The following is a 24,461-nucleotide window of genomic DNA, read 5'->3' on the forward strand; positions in this document are numbered from 1 at the left end:
TTACTTGTCTTTTAATTTTGTTTAAGCTGGTGGACATACATAAGTTTTAAATTTTCACGCAGTTAAATCTATCAACATTTCCTTTTAAGGTTTTATTCTTTATGTTCAGAAAGCCTTCCTCTGCTCTTAAAGCAGTTAGTTACTGATGGCTCTTTTGGTTTCACTTTTTTTTTTTTTTTTTTTTTTTTTTTTGGAGATGGAGTCTCGCTCTGTCGCCCAGGCTGGAGTGCAGTGGTGCGCACTCAGCTCGCTGTAAGCTCTGACTCCTGGGTTCACGCCCTTCTCCTGCCTCAGCCTCCCGAGGAGCTGGGACTACAGGCGCCTGCCACGACGCCTGGCTAATTTTTTCTATTTTTAGTAGAGATGGGGTTTCACCGTGTTAGCCAGGATGGTCTTGATCTCCTGACCTCTTGATCCGCCCGCCTCGGCCTCTCAAAGTGCTGGGATTACAGGTGTGAACTTGACTATTTCCACATACGATTTTTTGACATCAGGTATGAGGTACGGAGCTACTTAAATTTCTTTTCAAATAATAAATTATCCAAACACTGCACATTAAAGAATCCAAATTGGCTAAGCACAGTGGCTCAAGTCTGTAATCTCAGCACTTTGGGAGGTAGATCACTTGAGTTTTAGACCAGCCCAGGAGTTTTAGATGAAACCCTGTCTCTAGAAAAAAAATTACAAAAAATTAGCTGGCTGTGATGTTTTATGCCTGTAGTCTCAGCTATTTCGGGGGCTGAAATGGGAGGATCATCTGGCTCTGGGAGGTCAATGATGCAGTGAGCTGTGATTGTGCCACCGCACTCCAGCCAGGGTGACAGAATGAAACCCTGTCTCAGACAAAAAAAAAAAAAAAAAAGAATCCAACCTTTCACACAAACTGCAAATGTCACCTTTTATAACATTCACTATTTTAAATATTAAGGTTTTGTTATGAGGCTTTTTATTTCTATCATCTATCAATAATGAAAGCAGTGTTTTAGAAAGATTATTTTGTCAGTAATCAGTGGAATGCACTAAGAGTGGGGTGACTGGTGAGAGTAATGGTAGGTAGGATGTAGGAGTTTTAACAACCAGGAAGAAGAATCCTAGATTAAACTTAGGTGATGGGTTAATAGGTGCAGCAAACCCACCATGGCACATGTTTACCTATGTAACAAACCTGAACATCCTGCACATGTACCCCGGAACTTAAAATAAAGTGGAAAAGTCCTAGATTAAAAGAGAATGCCAGAAGAAAGGGTAAGAAAATTACATGAGGCAAATCTTTTGAAAATTTCATACCTAAGAGCCCTCTCAGTATAAAATCACAGGGATAGTAAAAATTATTAGCACTTCAACAGACGGAAGGCTGAACCATGAATATGAGCATCAAAGTTCCCTAACCCAACCAGAACTTATGATAGTATCAAGGAGCACGCAAATCTCCCTACTTTTAATTATTACTTCTATTACCAAGTATCGAGGTTGATCACAAAACCATGAAGAAATGAAAATGGATCAAATTCAATCACAGTAATGTCTTACCAGTAAGGGGTGCCAATGAAAGACTTTCGTTTTGCAATGGTAGCTGTTATTTTTGCAGCCACACCAAAGTCAGCTAGTGAGGAAAAAAACAGAAAATTTTAGTTCTTTACAATACACCAAACAACATTTTTACTTTCACCCGTAGGCATGGCAGTATTAATAATTCAAATATTAATGTTAGAAAAATGTGCATAAATTGAATACCTAAATCCCTTCTTGCTTAGTTCACAACATACTTATTAAAAAAATTTATTGGCACTTTACTAGAATGAAAATGTACTTTATTAAGAACAAAGTTAACAAAAAATATTTTTACTATATACACAATGAAGTTAATTTGGGAAAAAGAAAAAAAAAGCACAAAAAATAAAACACATGGGAAAAACACACACCTGTATTCCTTTTATCCTAATATAACAAGGATAGCATTCTGGTATTTTTTTTTTTACAGTCATTTTTTTCTATGTATACACTTTTTAAGTGTTGTAGTTAAACATGATTGTATTGTAATCCCTGCTACTTGGGAGGATTAGGTGGGAGGATCTCCTGAGGCCAGGAGTCCAAGTACACAGTGAGCTATGACTGAATCACTGCACTCCAGCCTGGATGACAGAGTGAGACCATCTCCTTCTAAACAAACAAAATAACACACAGAAACACGTGGTTGTAAAATACTAAATAAATATACAGTCCATTTTTGTCATTTAACATACCAGATGTTACTCTTACACATTCATAGATATCAATGATTAAATAGATTTATCACAGTTTAACAGTTTTTCTATTGCTAGACTTACGTTTGCATTTTTTCTACCACAAGTAATATTATGGTTAATGCTTCAGTGAATATGGATTTTCCATCTTTAGGTTTAATTTCCTTAAAATGAGTTTTGGGAGTAAAATTACTGGATCAAAAGTTAAACATTACTGCGACTCTTGATATGAAAATGAAATCTGTATAATGTTAATTCTCATTTAAAAATTTTATTAAAATGTCATTAAATTTTTGGAAAAAATTTTAGGAATTTGAAATAACATACCTAATTTTACATCGCCATGGTCTGTCAATAAAATATTAGCACCCTAGAACAAAAATACAAATACAATTAAATTAGCATCATAAAATTTCTTCCAATAGAATTGGCAATTTAAATGTATTAAATGAACTTACTTTTATATCTCTATGCATTTTGCCTTTAGTATGCAAATAGGCAAGACCCTAAAAGTTAAAAAAAAAAAAGAATGTATCAGCAAAACTGTAAATGTGCCTCCTAAATTTTCTACTTAAATTCTTATTGAATAAGAAAAACTAGAATGTCTTTTTTTGGGGAGAAAAAAACCTAGATAAGTAAATCAATGTTTACTATATTTTAAAGATTTGTTTTTGTTTTTGAGACAGAGTCTCACTGCCCAGGCTGGAGTGCAGTGACAGTGATTTTGGCTCACTGCAGCCTCCATCTCCTGGGTTCAAGCGATTCACTTGCCTCAGCCTCCCAAGTAGCTGGGATTACAGGCATGCGCCACTGTGCCCAGCTAATTTTTGTATTTTTTAGTAGAGAAGGGGCTTCACCATGTTGGCCAGACTGGTCTTGAACTCCTGACCTCAAGTGATTCACCCGCCTTGGCCTCCCAAAGTGCTGGGATTACAAGCGTAAGCCACCACACCCAGCCTGAAGATTTCTAATTTATTTTCTGATAAAAATCAGAAATATTTCACTAAACACAATCAAGATATCGAATATATTCATTACTCCTAAAAGTTTCCTTATGTGGTGCTCCTTTATAATTTTCCCATTCTTCCCCACAACCCTCACAAACACTGATGTGCTTTCTGGCACTATAGATCAGGTTTTCAAAGTTGTCTGACTATTCTAGGTGTTTTACATTTCCACAGCAATTTTAGAATCAGCATGTCAACTTCTTTAATAAAAAGCCTCCTCAAATTGTGATTGGGGTTGCACTGAATCTACAGATCAATTTGTGAAGAATTATCATCTCAACAGTATTGAGGCTTCTGGTTTGTGAACACGGTATAGTTCTCCATTTATTTGGGTTTTTAATTTCTCTCAGCAGTTTTGTAGTTTTCTGTATGCAGGTGTTTATGCATCTTTTGTCATATTTATCCCTAAGAATGTCATATTCTTTATGTTATTATATGTTGTATTATTTTAACTTCTGATTGTCCGTTGCTAGTATATATAAATCTGATTGATTTTTGTATATTGATAGTGAATATTACAATCTTTCTAGCCTAATTTATTAGTTCTAGTAGCTACTTTGTAGATTTTGTTCCATTTTCTATACAGATGATTATGTGGTCTGTGAATAAAGAGAGTTGTACTTCCTACTTTCTAATCCAGATGCCTTTTATTTCATTATTTTCTCTTTTTGCACTGGCTGAAACCTCTAGGACAATGTTGAAAAGTAGCAGTAAAGGCAGACTTCATCACCCTGTTTGGGTGAGCTTGGAGGAAAAAACATCCCGTCTTTTACCATTAAGTATGATTTAGTCATAGGTTTTTCACAGGTACGCTTTATCAAGTTGACCAAGTTCCTTTCTATTCCTAGCATGTTCAGAACTTTATTAGGAATGAATGTTGGATTTTGCTAAATGCCCTTTCTGTGTGTATTTAGATGATAATGTGGTTTTTCTTTTTTAGTTGTTAAGTTGAAATGATTTTTGGATGTTAAACTAACACTGCATTCTAGAATAAACTCCACTTGTTTATGACGTATTAACTTTTAAAATATATTACTGGATTACCTTTGCTAAACCTTTTATTTTTAATGTTTGCACCTAGGTTTATGAAGAACATTAGTCTGTAGTTTTGTTCTCCTGTAAGATTGTTGTCTAATTTTGGTGTCAGAAAAATGCTGACTCAAAATGATTCGGGAATTATTCCTCATTCTTCAATTTTCTAGACAGGTATATATAGGATTGGCATTATTTCTTTCTTATATGTTTGGTAGAATTTACTGTATGGCATCATCTGGCCTGGAGTTTTCTTTGTGAGAATACATATAGGATTATTCAGGTTATTTATAATTGAGTGAGCTTTGGTAGTTTGTATCTCTTGTTGAAACTGCCCATTTTATTGGCATAATACTGTTCAAAATACTGTCTTGTTATCTAATATTTGTAAATTCTGTCTTGATATCTCATCATTCATTTCTGATGCTTATCACTTGTTTCTTCTCTTTTTACTTTTTTTCCTGATCAATCTGTCTAGATGTTTATCATTTTTATTGCTCATCCCAAAGAATCAGATTTTTATTTCACTGACATTCTCTATTACTATTTTTCTCCTTTCCATTTCATTTATTTCTACACTGATCTTTATTTCCTTTCTCCGCTTACTTTGCATTATATTTGCTCATCTTTTTCTAGCTTCTTAGGTGGAAGCTGAGGATACCGATTTTGAGAGCTTCTGTTTAGTGCTATAAATTTCCTTATAAGTACAGGCTGAATATCCCTATCTAAAATGCTTGGGACCAGAAATATTTCAGATTTCAGATTTTTTAATACTTGCAGAATATATACTGGTTAAACATCCCTAATCAGAAAATAGAAAATACAAAATGCTCCAATGAGTATTTTCTTTGAGCATAATGTTAGACTTTCTTAAACATTTCTTGTAGGATAGGTCTGCTGGTGACTTGTTCTTTCAGTGTTTATAAGTTTGAAGAACTCTATTTTGCCTTTGTTTTTGAAAGAGATTTTCTCTAGGAATAGAATTTTAGGTTGACAATTTCTTTTCAGTACTTTAAAGATTTTCCACTGTCTTCTCACTTATTTCTAACAATAAATCTTCCTTGTCTTTGTTCTTTTGTGTATCATGAGTCCTGTTCTGAATGCTTCTAAGATGTTCTAATCAAATAAGCAATTTGATTCATGTGTCTTAGTGTAGTTTTTTTTCGTTTTTTTTTTTTTTTTTGTGCTCAGGGTTTGTTGAGCACTGGATGTGTGGGTTCATATTAATAGTTATCATCAAATATGGACAATTTTCAGCCATCTCCCCTTTTCAGTTTGTCTCCCTTTTCTCTTTCGTTTCCCTTTTTTCTCTTTGTCTCTTTGTTCTCTTTTTTTTTTTTTTTCTCATTTTTGTCCCTTTTTCTTCTGTTGTCCCTTCAAGGACACCAATTATATCCATATTAGGCCACTTGAAATTGTCCTACAGCTTAATGATACTCTTCATTTATAAAAAATTATTTTTTCTTTCCATGTTTCATTTTGAATATTTTCCATCTCTATGCCCTCAAATTCAAATATACGTTTTTTGCAATATTTAATCATCTGTTAATTTCATCCTTTGTCAATTCCATCAGACACTGTGGTTTTCATCTCTAGAAGTTTGACTTGGGCCTTTTTTATACCTTCCATATTTCAACTTGTTAAGCATCTTAAACAGTTATTATAACTGTTTTAATGTTTTTGTCTGCTAATTCTGGCATCTCTGTCAGTGTGGGTTAGTTTTACTGATTTTCATCTTATTATGCTTCTTTGCTTGTCTGGTAATCTTTGAGTAGATGCCCAACATTGTGAATTTTACTTTGTTGGGTGCTGTATATTTTTGAATTTTCAAAAATACTCCAATACTCTGAAGTACTCTCCAATATTCTACCTTAAATACTCTAACTGGCTTGGGACCCCACCTGGGTTCCTTCTCCCTGTACTGTGGCCTGAAAACTTTCCCAAGGCCATAAGCTGGGGCAATTTTATGGCTTCCTTGGTTTGTTTCCTATTTTTCAGGCCTCACTGTCCTTCATTACCTGATGTTCAGTTTCTTAAAAATCGCTGTTTCATATATTTTGCCTACTTTATTTGATTGTTTTGGGTAGCACGGTAAATCTACTTCTTGTTACTTGATTTTGACCAGATGTGGAAGTTTACCTGCATAATAGAATTTTAAAATTGGAAATAATCTTGGAGGTATTCCCTTCCTAAGCTTCATATATATTTTTTTTAATTTTAATTTTTGTCGGTACATAGTAGGTATATATTTATGGTGAATTTATTTGGTACAGGCGGCAATGTGAAATAAACACATCATGGAGAAAGCGGTATCCATCCCCTCAAACATTTATCCTTTGAGTTACAAGCAATTCAATGACACTCTGTTATCTTAAAATATAAAATTCAGTTATTACTGACTATAGTCACCCTGTTGTGTTATCAAATACTAGAACTTACTCATTCTTTCTTTTTTTTTTTTGGTACCCATTAACCATTCCCACTCCCCACCGACCATATCAAATCCCTTCTCAGCCTCTGGTAACCATCCTTCTACTTCCTATGTCTGTGAGTTAATTGTTTTGATTTTTAGATCCCACAAATAAGTAAGAACATGTGATGTTTGTCTTTCTGTCCCTAGCTTATTTCACTTAACATAAGGATCTCCAGCTCCATCCTTGTTCTTGAAAATAAGCCTCATTTTATATACTCATGCTCACATAACAATAGGAATGCATACATTCTGAGAAATGCATTGTTAGGCAATTTTGTTGTGCAAGTATCATAAAGGGTACCTGCATAAACATGGATGGTATATACACATAGCCTACTAAACACCTAGGGTATATGTATAGCCCTACTGTTCCTAAGCTACAAACCTGCACAGCATATTACTGTACTGATATTGTAGGAACTGTAACACAATGGCAATTACTGTGTATCTAAACATATCTAAGCACAGAAAAGGTACAGTAAAAATACAGTATTATAACCTTATGGGACCACTGTTGTATATGTAGCCCATTGTTGACTGAAATGTTATGCAGTACAGGATTGTATTTTGGGAACTAGAACTATATAAAAGATTACGGTCATATACCAGCGCCAGAGTGCAAATCCGACTTTGTTTTTTTTTTTTTTTTTAATTTTTTCACCTCTACTCAGTACTTTGTTTAATACTTAGGGAAACAATGAACTTTGGAAATTAAAATACAAAGAAAATGAATTTGTCAATAATTCTCTGCTATGAGTGTATGACTAAGTTTGTATTTTATGTAGATACAATGAAGTAGGTTTCTATGTTATGTAAACATAACAGGAATATACACACACATACATACATACATATATATTACACATCTCTCTCTCTATATATATATAAATATATATATGTTAGATAAACTAATCTGATTTATCTCTCAGTAAGATTGGCAGTGGTTATGTCTTTTAAAGCATGTGGGAACCAACTCTTCAAAACTGACTAGAACTTTTTCCTAGATCAGCCAAATCTCCCATTTTGAAAAATATTAGAGAACAACACATAGAGTATCAATTTCTTTCTAAATTGAAACTACACAATCTAGGAAATTTAGGGATAGAAGCATTAATTAACAATTATCAGTTGTAAATTACAAAAATACAAACCACAATCACTGCTACTTATTCCCTCCTCCAAATTTAAATGCCTTAAAGTATACGAACAAAATTGTTAATTCCTAATTTTCTCAGTGAGTAGTCTTTCAGGGCACTGGAAAAAATAAATAAATTGGGAGAAATACCACATACCCTATATCTTTACTGAATATTCATAACCCATTTTAGCATACTAAAAGTTCTCACAGGCCCTGAAGTAAAGAAACCTGTTTAATGCAATGTTAACCAAACTTACAAAAAGAGATTCTGCTATCAATAACACTTAATACCACATAGGACTAGGGTTTTCAGATAACGCCTTGAGTTAATGCTGTGCTAATTTATTTTATTTCAAGAGAAATAGTAAAAGCCCCTATGTCTCATGGAAGAGATTCCTTTTACTGCCATAAACTTGAAGGGAACGCTTAGACAACATGTTACAATTGAGAGGTTTGGTGATTCATTCTTGAAAACCAATTTACACAACTGAGGGCCAAGTGCTATAAAGCAGAATACCTCACATGACCACGGTGTGCACCAGCACCAAAGTGGAATTCCACATATGATCACTGTATATGTCGGCATCAGCTTAAATGAATTCATGTGATTCATTCATGAAAGAAAAATAACTAGTTTTACAGAATTATAAGAGATTAACAGAAAAATCATTTTGTTTTACCCTTTCTCTTTAAGGTAGACTATCATTTTATAGTTATCAATTGTCAGGCAATTGCCTTTCTAACTACATTAAGAAAATATTGCCTAGAATTGCCTTTCTAACTCCATTAAGAAAATATAGTACCTGTAAGGTTTCTCTGCATACATAGGCTATTTGCAATTCTGATAATGGTCCAGTAACTAGAAAGAAAAAGAGACCACATTGTTATACATTTAAACCTAACATTAGAAACGGTCTACTTAAAAAAATGACAAACTAGGCCAAGCGCAGTGGTTCACACCTGTAATCCCAGCACTTTGGGAGGCCAAGGCAGGCGGATCACGAGGTCAAGAGCTCGAGACCATCCTGGCCAACATGGTGAAACCCCGTCTCTACTAAAAATACAAAAATTGGCTGGGCATGGTGGTGTGCACCTGTAGTCCCAGCTACTCAGAAGGCTGAGGCAGGAGAATTGCTTGAACCTGGGAGGCAGGGGTTGCAGTGAGGTGAGATCACACCACTGCACTCCAGCCTGGCGGCAGAACGAGACACGGTCTCGGAAAAAAACAAAAAAACAAAACAAAACAAAACAAAAAAACAGACGAACTATTATAAAACAATTTCTATTTATACAGTTGAGTGACTTCTCTTCTGATTGTGAGCATATATTATTTCTGTCATCAAGAAACAAAAACAAGAAGTAACACTGAGAATTTTTTCAAATGTACTTTAAAAGATTTAACTCCATAACAACTGTGGTCCTTGAAAATATTAAGCACTCACGTGCAAAGCACAGTGGTATGCATTATAGAAAGGTCTACACAATGCAATCCTGAACAATTTTTCAAAAATAAAGAAATACATGTAACTAGTTATACAGAGAAATAGAGAATCATAAAGAGATTGACTGTCTAATATATTAAAAGGCATCATATACTTTTTTATAGATCAAGATGCTATTTCTTTAGTATAATTCTTTACCACACCTATCAAAAGAGACGCTTGATCCAGTACCTTATCTAAGAATTTAAAAAATAACCGTGTCACTTTTGGCAACCAGATCTCTCCCTAATATGAAATATAAAATTCTTCTTATTTCAAGAACTCAACCAGAGGCTTTGGGACTATGCCTTTCAGTATCATGAGAGTAACTCTGGGGTGGTATCTGCTGACAGTGAAACCAAATCAGGTAGTCATGTGTATTCTTCACCTAGAGAAATTTCTACCGTGTATTTTAATCACTGGCTCTCTCTACCCATTCAGGAACATAAATTTTTGATTCTTAGTAACATGATAAATAGTAGTAAAAGAAAAAAAGTCACTTTATTAACAACATCTAATTATAAGTGTAGATTTTATTGATTATTATGCTATCTAGTATACTAACTACCGGGATGGGTACTACTTAGGTTCAATTTAATTCAACAAATATCAGGTTTAATAAGAGAAAGTCAGAATTTCATGAAAAAATAAAATTAATGTTTCAAAGCTATTCTTTAAACTCAAAAGTTGCAAAAAAAAAAAAAAAAAAAAAAGCCAGCTATCTTGAGTGCTCTCATTTTATAAAAATGTAAATGGATATTTATTTATTTATTTATTGAGACAGTCTTGCTCTCTCACCCAGGCTGGAGTGCAGTGGCATGATCTTGGTTCACTGCAACCACCACCTCCTGGGTGCAAGTGAGTCTCCTGCCTCAGTCTCCCAAGTAGCTGGGATTACAGGCGCCTGCCACCACACTTCGCTAATCTTTGTATTTTTAGTAGAGATGGGGTTTTACCATGTTGGCAAGGCTGGTCTCAAACTCCCGACCTCGGCCTCCCAAAGTGCTGGAATTACAGGCATGAGAAGATAGCAATTCTTTATAAAATCATAGAAAAAAATTAAATCCAGTGGCACAGAGAATTTTAAATCCACATGCCTAAGAGATAGCCTAAATCATAGTAATTTGTGTATTTGTAACATTTATGTGACGTTAAAACACTTTTGTTAATAAAGAGGTAGTGATCAGTGTTTAGACATCAGTCAGAATTTTTGCTGTTATGGATTATTTGTTGTGACAAAATTAGATAATTATGACATTTTAAAATTGATAATTAAGTACTATATTGATAAGTTTTTATTGTAATTTAAAAGTTTACTTCTGAGCTTTGCTTTCCCTCTCCTCTGGTAATGACTTAGTCAACTGGTAGGTATTCTTTCATTTTGCTATACATTTATGTTCTATATTTATACTTATAAAAATATAATTTTTAAAAGCCTAAGTATGACCAAGTATGTTATACATATTCTTTCACAATTCACTTTTTCCCTTTAAAAACAAGCCTTAGGGATATATACCCAGGTCAATAATTATGAAGTAACTTCATCGTTTTAAGTGCCACACAGTATTCCATATTACAGGTTGAACAGTAGTTTATTTAACCACTGCTCTATTGACTGACATTTTAAAACTGAGCTCTGTAGTTACAACCTATTATTTGAAGTGAAACAGCACTTCTGTTTTTATATCTACTGTGGCTGCATTTGTAAACTGCATGACTAAAATTTGATAAGGTTTCCAACATAAAGATTTCAGCATAGAAACGTTTAAAAATATTTCACGTAATTCTTCAAAACAAATTATAAAATGAGTAGCTGCAATGGGAGTTTTACTATCCCATATCCATGTTAAACAAGGAGAAGAAAAATTATAAGGATCTATGTTTAGTCTCATAAATTCTAGAAATTCAAGAAATTGCCAGCAACAACAAAACAAATTAAAAGCTAAACAGTAGAGCCAAAACAAAACTTTCTAAACAGTATTAGAAGGTAATGTCAAATTCAACTCAGAAAACTGCCTAAATTAATAGAATACTAAATAAAATACTCGAAACTTTAAAACATACATATTAATACAAAAATATTACAGTAACAAGCAAATTGCTTTTCTGGTTAGCAGGTTAAGTTACTAAGACAGACACGTAACTTCCCTTCTGTGAGTTACCCCTTGCATTTCAATTTTTTTTTAACAAGGAAATTTAGGAAGTTTCATTTGTAGATAAAACACTTTCCTAGAGATATCTAAAGAGTAAAATTTGGATTATATAAATACTTTTGCATTTGTCAGTTCAGGCTCAGGCAAGTTTAATTGACTAACCAATAAAAAATAAATATAGATTTCCGTTATGCAGTGCTCCGGGAACAGAAGAATGCAAAATAGTAAGTCTACCTGTTAATTTCCGTGGTTAATTGGAAATATCAAACAACAATCATTAAAACCAAAGTCTGTTTAAAATGTAAAGTCAAATTAACAGTACCATGGTAAATATCTTGAAGTGATCCGCCACCACAGTATTCCATACAAATCCATAGTTTTTCCCGACTAATACAAAAAAGAAAGAAAATTATATTAGCTAGTAATTTTCAATCACTGAAATACTCTAAGGCTCTCACTCTTTAGCACACCAAAGTTCAGAATGGACTGTGAAGTGCAACAGGAAACTGCTATGTAATCTTGCTACAATACACAGAAAAGTACATTAATTTCAGCTTTGTTCCCATCTTCAGTGGTTTAGAATATGATCAGTTTTGTAAGTTAAAACACTTACTTGTAATCACTTACAATGTTTCATTAAAATTGCCAGATGAGGTATAACTATAAAAATGGGAGTACCATTATTAATATATAATAGGGGAAAACCGTAGAAATAGGAAGACCCTAAAAAATTTGGAACTTTGCAGTGTTTAAAAACATACATATATAGTAGCATTTACATAGAAGGGAGAGAGTGCAGTAGCAAAGAATATATAAAATACAGAGAGAGATGATGCTTTTTTTTCTCTTACCTAAGATAACTCCCAAAGTAGGCAACGATGTTACAATGTTTACATTCTTTAACCATAAATATTTCTTGTTGAATCAAAGAAAAATCATCTCCTGGAAAACAAAATAAGTTGTTTATTATATTACTCAAAATCTCTACATATGAAAAGAAGGAAGGAAAACTTTACAATAAATATTAGAGATGAGGAATGAGGCATTCTTAATACTTCAATGAAAATGTAAACTGGTAGAATCTTTCTATAAAGTCAGAAGTCTTTAAAATATACAGAATCTTTGAACCCACAATTTCACTTACAAATTTCTTTTTCTTAAGGAGATATGTACAGTATGTAGTACAGATATGTAGTACATAAGGAGATATGTACTACAGTATGGTTTAATAATGCAAGGATGGTTAAATAAATTACAGTACAGTGTGTTGTGACATGAAAATAGGTTTATATTATGTGAAAAAGGAGATTATACATTATTTAAGTATATAGAAAAAGTATTGCAAAAGTAATTTTGCTTTCTTCCTTTTTGGTCTGTATTTTACAATCAAACCCATATGAGTTAATTAGAAAAAGCTACATTAGGCCAGGCAGGGTGGCTCACGCCTGTAATTCCAGCACCTTGGGAGGCCGAGGCGGGCAGATCACTTGAAGTCAGGAGTTCAAGACCAGCTTGGCCAACATGGTGAAACCCCGTTTCTACTAAAAACACAAAAATTAGATGGGTGTGGTGGTGGCATCTGTAATCTTTAAACTTGAAATGGAACTTCAAGTTTAAAATCAGTGGGCAACATAGTGAGCCTCCCTCTCCCCCCGCTAAAAAAAAGTTCAGTGGTGTCCAGACAGACTCTGGCTCTAACTCAAAGTCATCTTAGAAAAACATACAAGGCCAAGAAGGAAAAACTCAGCAATTAGGTCTTAGATAAATAAACAACATCTTCACACAAGTCAGAGATATTTTTTCCCTTTATACTTTCAACTTTTTCAGTTCAAAACCAAAACTGAGCTTTAAATATTCTTGTCATGCCATTAAAAGCTTTTAAAGAACCTATCACTACTGATGTGGTTTAAACATATATTTAGTTTCATACAAAAATTAGCTGAGCATAGTGGCAGGTGCCTGTGGTCCCAGCTACTGGGGAGGCTAAGGCAGGAGAATCGCTTGAACCTGGGAGGCAGAGGTCGCAGTGAGCTGAGAGCACACCACTGCACTCCAGCCTGGCGACAGAGCGAGACTCCACCTCAAAAACAAAACAAAACAAAAACCCATAAATACATTTAGTTTAACTATTAATATGCCACATTTATTTATAATCATTGGAACTTTTTTTAACAGTCAATTCATGTTAACATTAACTGATAGTTCAGTTACAGAATTTCATGTTAGCAATTTTAAAGAGTTAGGGGAGCCAAACGATGGTACAATCTTCTAACTGATATGAACATCTGAGAGAAAACCTTTAAAGATAACCTACCTTTTATTTGTAACCTGGGAAAACATGTATTACATAAATGGTTACAAATACCTTAAACATAAGTGTGCGAATGGCTACTTGTTAAAATTGAAAATGTACTTCTTAATGGTTTTACAATAAAAGAGGATCAAAGGAGATAATCCAAAATAGAAGATGATCTCCTGTTCCTCATTATCAGTTTAGGCAGAAGCTGTGAGTAAGCCCTGAAGGTGACAGTAGAAAGTCTGCCTACCTAGGTGCAGAGGAAAGGCCCTGCTTTCTGTGTTCACTCACGGGCACCAGAATACTTTCTTCTTTTATATCACTCCTCCATCTGAGCCTTTTCCATCATAGCATTAAAACTTCTTCTTTACGCATGCTAATTTCCCTCAAACTGGCTAAATTCTAGCCCATCTTTCATGTTTGAAAAAATATGAATTATAAAGGAGAGCAAAGCAGCACATAATTTTGTTAATATATGTGTATATATATATTAACACATATATATATAGTCCATTCTCACACTGCTATACAGAACTGCCCAAGACTGGGTAATTTATAAAGAAAAGAGGTTTAATTGACTTACATTTCTGCATGGCTTGGGAGGTCTCAGGAAACTTACAATCATGGCAGAAGGGGAAGCAGGCAAGTCTTACATTGTGGCAGGTGAGAGAGTGTGTGTGTGTTAGAGGAACTGTCAGACACTTATAAAACCACCAGATCTCATGAGAACTCACTATCATGAGAACTCATTATCATGAGAATAGCATGGGGGAAACCACCTCCATGATCCAATCACCTCCCACCAGGCCTCTCCTTCGACGCCTGAGAATTACAATTCAAGATGAGATTTGGGTGGGGACACAAAGCCTAACCATATCAATATGTTATTCTTTGGATTCCCACCTACTCACTTTTAAATGTGCACAGAAGCCTTATATCTGAGCTGTGCTGAGAAATTCTTCAGTTAAGTCTGGGATTTAGAACAGATTTTCTCACAGGAGTAGCTTCACATAATATGGTGCCTAACTTCTCAATTGTGTGTAAATTCTTAAACTGACCCGTAAAAGTCAATAATATGGCTGAATTAATACTACTAGTAACAAACTACCACCTCTTGGTAGTAGTTTGAGTTCTGGGTTCCACCCCGCAACTGTGTTTCCAGCAGCAGCTATGTGAGGTTTCTATCAGGGAAGGTGAGGTCTTGGCGAGAGAGAGTGACAACTTTTTACAGCTGTAGCTGGAAGCAAGAATTCCCAAGCACAGGTTATTAATAACTCAGATGTTTGAACTCCAGCTTCAGATATATTCTTCATATATCTGCTTCACTATTATATTATTTGAAACTTTAATGCAAAGAGAGTAACATCTTCTGTGAACTGAAATTGTACCATGGAAGAGACTTACATAAAGCTAGTATTTTTGTAGTTTATCCTGAGAGGTAAGTAAGCTAAATATGGTTATCACAGATGTAGCTATTCTTTGATGGCCTATATCAGCCTCATAAAAATAATCTGAAATTCAGATAGTTGATTTTATTCTTTTAACTGGGTGATATGCCAAATTAATATTCCTTTCCACTGAGATGTGGCATAAAATCCACTAGGTTCAGAGAACTTAGGCTTGTAGGTTCCAGCCCTGTTGCTCACCAGTCTGGGCAACATAGAGAGATCTCGTCTTTACAAAGTAATAAGCTAGGCATGGTGGCATGCACCTGTAGTCCCAGCTACTCAGGAGGCTGAGGTAGGAGGACTGCTTGAGCCCAAGAGTTTGAGGTTGCAGTGAGCTATAATCACGCCACTGCACTTCAGACTGGGGAACAGAGTGAGAGCCTGTCTCCAAAGAAAAAGGTACTTGCTTAAAGAAGAGAAATTTTATTCTTCACACCCTGACAATGTAAAGATGAGACTAGTTGAGAACCACAGAGCCCCTTATCTTATCTTCAGTTTTGACTATATACCTATTATTTCCATCTGAATGTCTTGCTAGTACCTTACATTTAATATATGCCCTGAAGTACCAATATCTTCTCTTAAAAACCAATTTTTCTTCCTGACTTTACAGTTTGTGTTAATGACACTTTATTCTAAAGGATTAATCACTACCAGTCTGTTCATAGCCCTCCTAACAAAATCTCCATCCATGGCACTGTTTGTGTCATGTGACCTTCTACTAGCCGAAGGAACCAGGGTGAACAACTGACTTGAAAAGAACTAATCCATAGCCTGGCAAGAGCTAATCACATTTGATCTCTTGAAAATGTGAACCATGGAGACTCGGTCAGTTGTCAGTTACCAGCAGAATCATAATAAAAGTGAAATATTAGAATAAGAGGCCATGAATGACTATAGCTAAGATTCCTAGAGATGTCCTACTGGAAACCTGGCTGCTGAGTACATCCTTACACAGGAAAGGGAGAAATACCAGAGACTGAAAGTACAGGTTGTTTTTTTTCTCCTCCTTTCTGTAAGGGCAGTTGCAGGTTCTACCAAACCACAGACAGAGATGGGAATCACTGAAAACAGATGTTTATTTCCTTGGGCTCCTCAAGAATGCATGAGTGTGTGTGTGTGTGTGTGTGTGAGAGAGAGAGAGAGACAGAGAGAGAGAGAGACAGTGAGTGTGTGTGTGTGTGTATAAGAGAACTCAGCCTGATACTCCTAGAAAAAATAAAAATTACCCCCTTCAGCCAGAAAGGGGAAATATGTAGAGCCAAAAGGGATGGTAGTTCTGTATCTGAGACAGTAGACACTGGAACTAGTCCTAATTAAAATGATAAATTATTAAAAGCTCCTAAAACTGGCCTGAGCCCTGGGAGGTAGCTATAAAAATTAACTAAGAAATGTAGATATTAGTTATAGCATGCTGGGTTCTAAATGATGTTAACATTGGGGGCTTGTGTTTCAAAGTTGTTTGAAAAACCACTGTATTACTGTTTAAATTAAGCATGTTCAGTAACCACTAGAGCAATGATCACAGCCTCCAACATAGTGTTTCAAGGCTGACATTAAGAGACAGATTTGCTAAAAAGTGTAGCAAGTACAAGATCCTGAAGGCCAAGTTTTCTGCCCCTTGTTTCTAAGCCACCTTCTGCCTAGCAGGCACACTGCAACTCTAAACTACAATTTTTAACTGGAGTGGGCAGCCAACCCCCTAAAACAAGTTACACTACGAAGATACAGCCTTAGTATCTGGGGTCACCTTGAGGGGTTGGTCTTTGCTCCCAGTTTCACAGCTTTGAATACAATTAGCCAATGCCAGTGTTAGCTACCACTTGCTTCTGCTACCATCAGTGCATCAAAATAGGATCAAGTTACACATTATTAATGCCACACTCAAAACACTTGTAAAAACATAGTAAGAAAAAAGTAGAAATCTTGGGAAGCAAAAGACTAGAAGTTCAGAGCTTCCTAATACTATCTGCAGGTTGACATAAAGCAGTTAAGCCTTCATACTCTGGGGATGAACTGGAGTAAGTCGGTTGCACCCCTCATGTATAAGGGTCCTCTGCATTACATTTGGATTCAATACCCTCTTAAAACTTTCTTGCCATCAAATGAGTCCTAACAAATAGTACCTGGGAAGTGATTAAAAGCAGGAGACCCTCAGATTTTTTTCAAAAAAAGGTACTCAGCATGAAAACCTGGTTGTGCCAAGATAAAAGGCAGTAAGATTCATCACACCCCTCCCTCCAAACATATGACAGTAGATCATAGATTTAATACTGAGGTAATTAATTCAACCAATGTCTATAATTATGTGGATAGCTATGTTTCCTGAGCACAAAGTCTATTATCTCTCTTTTTTTTTTTTTGAGATGGAGTCTTGCTCTGTCGCCCAGGCTAAAGTGCGGTGGTGTGATCTCAGCTCATTGCAACCTCTACCTCCTGGGTTCAAGTGATTCTCCTGCCCCAGCTTCCAGAGTAGCTGGGATTACTTTTTGTATTTTTAATAGAGACGGGGTTTCACCATGTTGGCCAGGATGGTCTCAAACTCCCGACTTCAGGTGATCCACCAGCCTTGGTCTCCCAAACCACTGGTATTACAGGCATGAGCCACAGCACCCAGCTTATTATCTCTTAAACTCCTAAAATTGTGTTCCAAGCTATAAGCTTGAACTAATACCAAAAACTATCCTCTAATATTACATACTGAACTTTTTTTTTTTTCTTTCGAGACAGGGTTTCACTCTATTGCCCAGGCTAGAGTGAGTACAGTGGCACAATCTTGGCTCACTGCAGCCTCAACCTCCTGGGCTCAAGCAATTCTCCCACCTCAGCCCCCTAACTAGCTGGGTTTACAGGCACATGTCATGACACCTAGCTAATTTTTGTATTCTTTGTAGAGCCTGGGTTTTGCCATGTTGCCCAGGCTGGTCTCGAACTTCTGAGCTCAAGTGATCTGCCTGACTCAGCCTTCCAAAGTGCTAGGATTACAGGTGTGAGCCACCATACCTGGCCTGAGCTTTCAAAAAGTTAGCACATTATAATAATTCTACAAAAAGCATATTAGTGAGCATTTTCCATTTGTTATTTCATCAAATAGCAACTGGTTTACGCTTTTTATGTCTACTGTATTTCTACTTCATTGTTCATGTTAAAATTATTAACATGATGCTTCTGAGTTGTATTTCCTATTTTAATCCTCTAATTTTTAATTAATCTCACAGAATTATTAATAAATCCATGACACTGGATTTGGTAGTGATTTCCTAGATACAACACCAAAAGCACACGTAACAAAAGCAAAAACAGAGAGATGAAACTGCATCAAATTTCAAAATTTTGGCTGGGTGCAGAGGCTCATGTATAATCCCAACACTTTAAAAGGCCAAAGTAGGAAGATCATATGAGCCCAGGAGTTCAAGACCAGCCTGGGCAACATAGCAAGACTCTGTCTCCACAAAAAAAAACACAAAAATTAGCCAGATGTGGTGGCGTGTGCCTGTAGCCCCACCTACTCGGGAGGCTGAGCTGGGAGGATCACTTGAGCCCAGGAGTTCAAGGCTGCAGTGAGCTATGACCACCACTGCACTCCAGCCTGGGTAACACAGCAAGACCCTGTCTCAAAAAAAAAAAAAAAATTTTGTTCACGAAAGGACACAATCAACAAAGTGAAAAAGCAACCTATAGGAGAAAATATTTGCAAATCCTATATCTGGTAAGATATATCTGGTAGAGAAGTTAATATCCAGAATATGTAAAGAAAACTATCAGACTCATGCCTATCCTATATAGGTATCAATAATGGAAACTACCATTTCTTAAACTAAAAATAATTGTTTTATTCCATATTATTGTATCCACATTAATATACTTATCTTAGAAAAGTAAGCCAATGTAGAAAAATATAAAGAATGTAAGCCACATACAGCAGCTCATGCCTGAAATCCCCACTATTCAGGAGGCTGGGGTGGGAGGACTGCTTGAGCCCATGAGTTTGAGGCTGCACTGAGCTATGACTGCACCACTGCACTCCAGCCTGAGACTCTGTCTCAAAAAAAAGAAAAAAAAGGAAAAAAAAAAAAGAGAATGAAATAAAAATCACCCATAAATGTACCAGAGACACCCACTGTTAGCTTTCTGTTTGTTCAAGAGACAAGGTCTTGCTGTCACCCAGGCTGAAATGCAGGGACATGATCATTGCTCACTGCAGCCTCAAACTCCTGGGCTCAGGCAGTCCTTCTGCCTCAGCCTCCCAGGTAGCTGGGACTACAGGTATATGCTGCCATATCTGGCTAATATTTTCAAAAATTTTTAGTAGAGACGTGATCTCCATTATGTTGCTCAGGCTGACACCATGAGCATTTTGATTTTTTTTCCAGTCCTGTAAGTACTATACTTATGAAGTTCTGCATATCACATACACAATTTGGACCATACTCCAGAGTTTCACAGACTATTTTCACTAATCAATATTTTGCAAGCATTGCTCATGTCATTAAAAATCACATAAAAGTTACCCAAACTGGAAAGAAATAAGTTAAAAAATCTCTGTTCACAGATGACATGATCATGTATATATAGAAAATCTTAAAGTCCATTAAAAAAACTATTAGAACAAATAAATTCAGCAAAATTGTAAGATACAAAATCAAAACAGAAAAATCAGTTGTGTTTCTATACACAGTGAACAATCAGACAAGGAAATTAAGAAAACAATTTATTTACAATAGCATCAAAAAGAACAATTAGGCCGGGTGCAGTGGCTCACGCCTGTAATTCCAGCACGGGCAGATCACTTGAGGTCAGGAGTTAGAGATCAGCCTGGCCAACATGGTGAAACCCTGTCTCTACTAAAAATACAAAAATTAGCTGGGCGTGGTGGTGGGCGCCTGTACTTCCAGCTGCTTAGGAGGCTGAAGAATGAGAATCACTTGAATCTGGGAGGTGGAGGTTGCAGTGAGCTGAGATCATGCCACCGCACTCCAGCCTGGGCGACAAAGTGAGAATCCATCTCAAAAAAACAAAAAACAAAAAACAAAAGAACAATTAGAAATAAACTGAACTAAGGAACTGAAAGACTTGTGCACTAAAAACTATAAAACACTGCTGAAAGATATTAAAGATGACACAAGTAAGTGGAAAGACATCCCATGCTCATGGATTGAAAATTTTAATATTATTATTATTATTTTTGTTTGTTTGTTTTGAGACAGAGTCTTGCCTGTCACCCAGGCTGGAGTGCAGTGGCACAATCTCAACTCGCTGCAACCTCCGCCTCCCGGGGTTCAAGTGATTCTTCTGCCTCAGCCTCCCGAGTAGCTGGGACTACAGGCACATGCCACCACACCGGGCTAATTTTTGTATTTTTAGTAGAGACGGGTTTCACCATATTGGCGAGGCTGGTCTCGAACTCCTGACCTCGTGATCCGCCCACCTGAGCCTCCCAAAGTGCTGGGATTACAAGCATGAGCCACCGTGCCCAACCCAACTTAACACTACTAAGATGTCAATACTACCCAAAGTCATATAAATAGCTACACAATCCCTATGAAAAATTCTGGTAACATTTTTTTTTGCAGAAATAAAAAAGAATCATTCTAAAATTTGTATAAAATTTTAAGAGACTCTCCATAGCCAAAACAATTTTGAAAAAGAAGAACAAAGCTGGAAGACTCATGCTTCCTGATTTCAAAACTTACTAAAAGCTACCATAATCAAAACAGTAGGGTACTGGCATAAAGACAGATATATTAAAGACCAATGGAATAGAACCGACAGCCCAGAAACAAACCCTCATGTAGTATATATGGTCAAATGATCTTCAACAAGGGTATCAGCACTACTTGACGGGGAGAGGGCAGTCTCTTCAACAAATGGTGTTGGGGAAACTGGATATTCACATGCAAAAGAATGAAGTTGGACCCCTGCCTTAAACCATACACAAAACTTAAAATGATTTAAAGATACAAATGTAAGACCCCAAACTATCAAACTCCTAGAAGAAATCACAGAAGAAAAGCTTCATGATATCAGATTTGGCAGTTATTTCTGGTATATGATACCAAAAGCACAGGTAACACAAAACAGATGAGACTGCACATGAAATTAAAAAAATTTTGTTCACCAAAGGACAAAATCAACAGAGTTGAAAAGGCAACCTATAGAACAGGAGAAAATATTTTCAAATCCTGTATCTAAGAAAGGTTTAATATCCAGAATATATAAAGAACTCCTACGACTCACAAGAAAAAAATCAAATGACCTAATTTTAAAAATGGGAAAGGACTTGAATAGATATTTATCCAAAGACGACCTGCAAACAGCCAATAAGCACATGAAAACATGCTCAACATCATTAATCAGAGAAACTCAAATAAAACCACAATGAGATGTCACTTCACATCCATTAGGATGGCTACAATTTAAAAAAAAAAGCAGAAAATAAAACTGGTTAGAGGTGATGTGGAGAAGCTAGAACCCTCGTATACTGTTATTGACATGGCGAACTGGTGAGACTGCTACAGAAAACAGTATAACAGTTTCTCAACAAATTAAAGGTGCAACTATCATATGACCAATAATCATGCTTTTAGGTTTATATCCAAAAGAACTGAAAATAGGATCTCAAAGAGAGATTTGTACACCCATGTTCATAGCAGCACTATTTACAATAGCCAAGAGGTAGAGGCAACCCAGTTTGACAGAATGCCTATTGACAGATGAATGAATAAAACTGTAGTATATGAAAAACATGCAGACTTAAAAAGGAAGGAAATCCTGTCATATGCTATAACACAGATGAACCTTGAGAACATTATGCTAAGTGAAACAGCCTAGTCAGAAAAGGACAAATACTGCATGATTCCACTTATATAAAGTATCTAAAGGAGCCAAATTCATAGATACCAACAGTAGAATGGTGGTTACTAGTGGCTGTGGGGAGGCAGCAAAGAGGAGTTGTTGTTTAATGAATATAGAGTTTTAGTTTTGCAAGATGAAAAATTCTAGACAACTGTTTCACAACAATGCAAATATACTTAAAACTACTAAAAGATGCACTTAAAAATGGTAAAGACAGCTGGGCATGGTGGCTCACGTCTGTAATCCCAGCACTTTTGGAGGCCGAGGCAGGTGGATCATCTGAGGTCAGGAGTTCAAGACCAACCTGGCCAACATGGTGAAACCCCGTCTCTACCAAAAATATAAAAAATTAAGTCGGGTGTCGTGGTGGGACTAATCCCAGCTACTCGAGAGGCTGAGGCAGGAGAATGGCTTGATCCCGGGAGGTGGAGGTTGCAGTGAGCCGAGATTGTGCCATTCATTGCACTCCAGCCTGGGTGCCAAGAGCAAGACTCCAACTCAAAAAAAAAAAAAAAAACGAAACAAAGAGCAAAAAACCAAAAATGGTTAAGATGATGAAGTTTATGTGTTTTTTACTGAAATTTTAAAAATATTAAAATGATGTGAGCATAGCCTAATTTAATCATTTCACTACAGCTGGATGTTTAAATGAATATATAAATATACACACACATATATATATATTATATATACATTTATTTCTTTCTTTTTTGAGACAGGATTTCATTCTGCTGCTCATGGTGCAACGCAGTGATGTGAACATGGTTCATTGAAGCCTCGACCTCCTGGGCTCAAGTGATCCTCCTGCCTCAGTGTCCTCAGTAGCTGGGACTACAGAAGCAGGCTGCCATGCTCTGCTAATTTTTAAAAATTTTTGTAGAGACGGGGTCTTACCACGTTGCCCAGGCTGGTCTTGAACTCCTGGGCTCAAAAGATCCTCCCACCTCAGCCTCCCAAAGTGCTGAGACTACAACAGGTGTGAACCACTGCTCCCAGACCAAAAAAATAAAAATAAAAATAAAAACTTTTAAAACAAGTATTTAAAATAAATATGCAGTAACCTAAAAATTTGTATATCATTTAGAGCAAAATTACAAGGTAAAAATTAGATCTCTTAATTAATATTTACAATGGCAAAAGTTTTCTGTACTAGTAAATACTAGATACATTTCTGAAGTTTATGAAATAATGTTAAAGATAGTTATCAAAATGAAAACTAATTTTAGCGGTAGTTCATTGTACAGTGAATAAATTAGCAGTACTTTTTCAGAAAATCAATTAATCCAATGCTAAATATTCAATCAGCTAATTTTTAAACAACTATGAAAAATACAGTGACACAATGGTGGCAATCTTGTGAATATGGTTGTTTTGGTTCATAATAAGTAAATACGGTTTTTTTCCATTGAGCGTAATCAATGTACAATGTTAAACAGAAGACATTAGTAAACAACACTAACCTTTATTCATTTTCTGTATCTATTATTTAAAACCAATAAAATGACATTTGGGGCATGTATTTGTGCCTTCAAATTAACATTTTCCATTAATTCAGACTTGAACTGTCCAAACAGTGAAGACAGGGTACAAATATTTTACTTTACAGAATATTTTTAAAAATCAAGATTGTTAGGTTTTTGAATAGAAAGTCTGAAAAGAACATACCACCTAACCAGAATAGATGACACTTGTCCTATTTGGCCAAACAGCCTACCTTGGGATTTCTTTCAAGAACTTTGCCAAGTTCTTTCAAGAACAAGGCAAACTAATGGCTGGTTTAAACCTCCGTATACTTCCTGACTTTTTAAGATTTACACTACCTTCTCTGCTTATACTTTCAGGAAACAGGATAAAGTATTCTCTGCAAGTCCAAGGAAAGCTTTAAACATCTATTCAAAGATATTTAAAGACTCCTATTTATTTCAAAAACTGTCTAAAGGAACACATTTAACTTATTTTATTAAAAAATACTATTTTATAAGTATTTCCAATTTACCATTTTAAAAGACAAGCAAGGGAACAAACCAAAAGGGTATTGCCTTAATCATCCTGGGTAGTGATGCATTAAATTCCATCCCTGTAAGCAAGGCTGACAATATTTAAACAAACTGTAATTTTCACAAGCTTAAAATATTATTTTGTAGTTTTGCCATAAAAGAGGGGTCATGGAAGGAGGAGAGAGGGAAGGGAAAGCAGGATTCTGATGGTAAGTTTTCCCACAAACTTTGTTCCTGCTCTGGCTGTTGGCCACCACTAGCTACAGACTTGTTGAGCAAACTGAGCATCTGTAAAATGAGTTAGATGGTAGGCTGAAATTCAGACAAAAGACAGGAAA

The 24,461-nt window shown here is 35.8% G+C and overlaps 1 protein-coding gene across 6 annotated transcripts in view; it reads right to left on the reverse strand.

The window, feature by feature from the left end:
• Positions 1 to 24,461, reverse strand: part of MAP4K5 (mitogen-activated protein kinase kinase kinase kinase 5) — a 111,987-nt gene that overhangs the window by 53,535 nt on the left and 33,991 nt on the right. For 5 of the 6 annotated variants that reach the window (XM_054530655.2, XM_063715841.1, XM_054530654.2 and 2 more), the window contains 6 exons: positions 12,379 to 12,469; positions 11,850 to 11,914; positions 8,697 to 8,752; positions 2,702 to 2,749; positions 2,571 to 2,613; positions 1,531 to 1,603 (listed from right to left, as the gene is read on the reverse strand). In XM_054530655.2, the coding sequence (XP_054386630.1) occupies positions 1,531 to 1,603; positions 2,571 to 2,613; positions 2,702 to 2,749; positions 8,697 to 8,752; positions 11,850 to 11,914; positions 12,379 to 12,469 (376 nt within the window). Of the gene's footprint in view, positions 1 to 1,530; positions 1,604 to 2,570; positions 2,614 to 2,701; positions 2,750 to 8,696; positions 8,753 to 11,849; positions 11,915 to 12,378; positions 12,470 to 23,020; positions 23,113 to 24,461 lie in introns of all 6 variants that reach the window. The other variant, XM_054530657.2, reaches the window with a different exon arrangement.

The sequence above is a fragment of the Pongo abelii genome, chromosome 15 (genome assembly GCF_028885655.2).
Source record: "Pongo abelii isolate AG06213 chromosome 15, NHGRI_mPonAbe1-v2.0_pri, whole genome shotgun sequence".
In the NCBI taxonomy this organism is placed as follows: Eukaryota; Metazoa; Chordata; class Mammalia; order Primates; family Hominidae; genus Pongo; species Pongo abelii.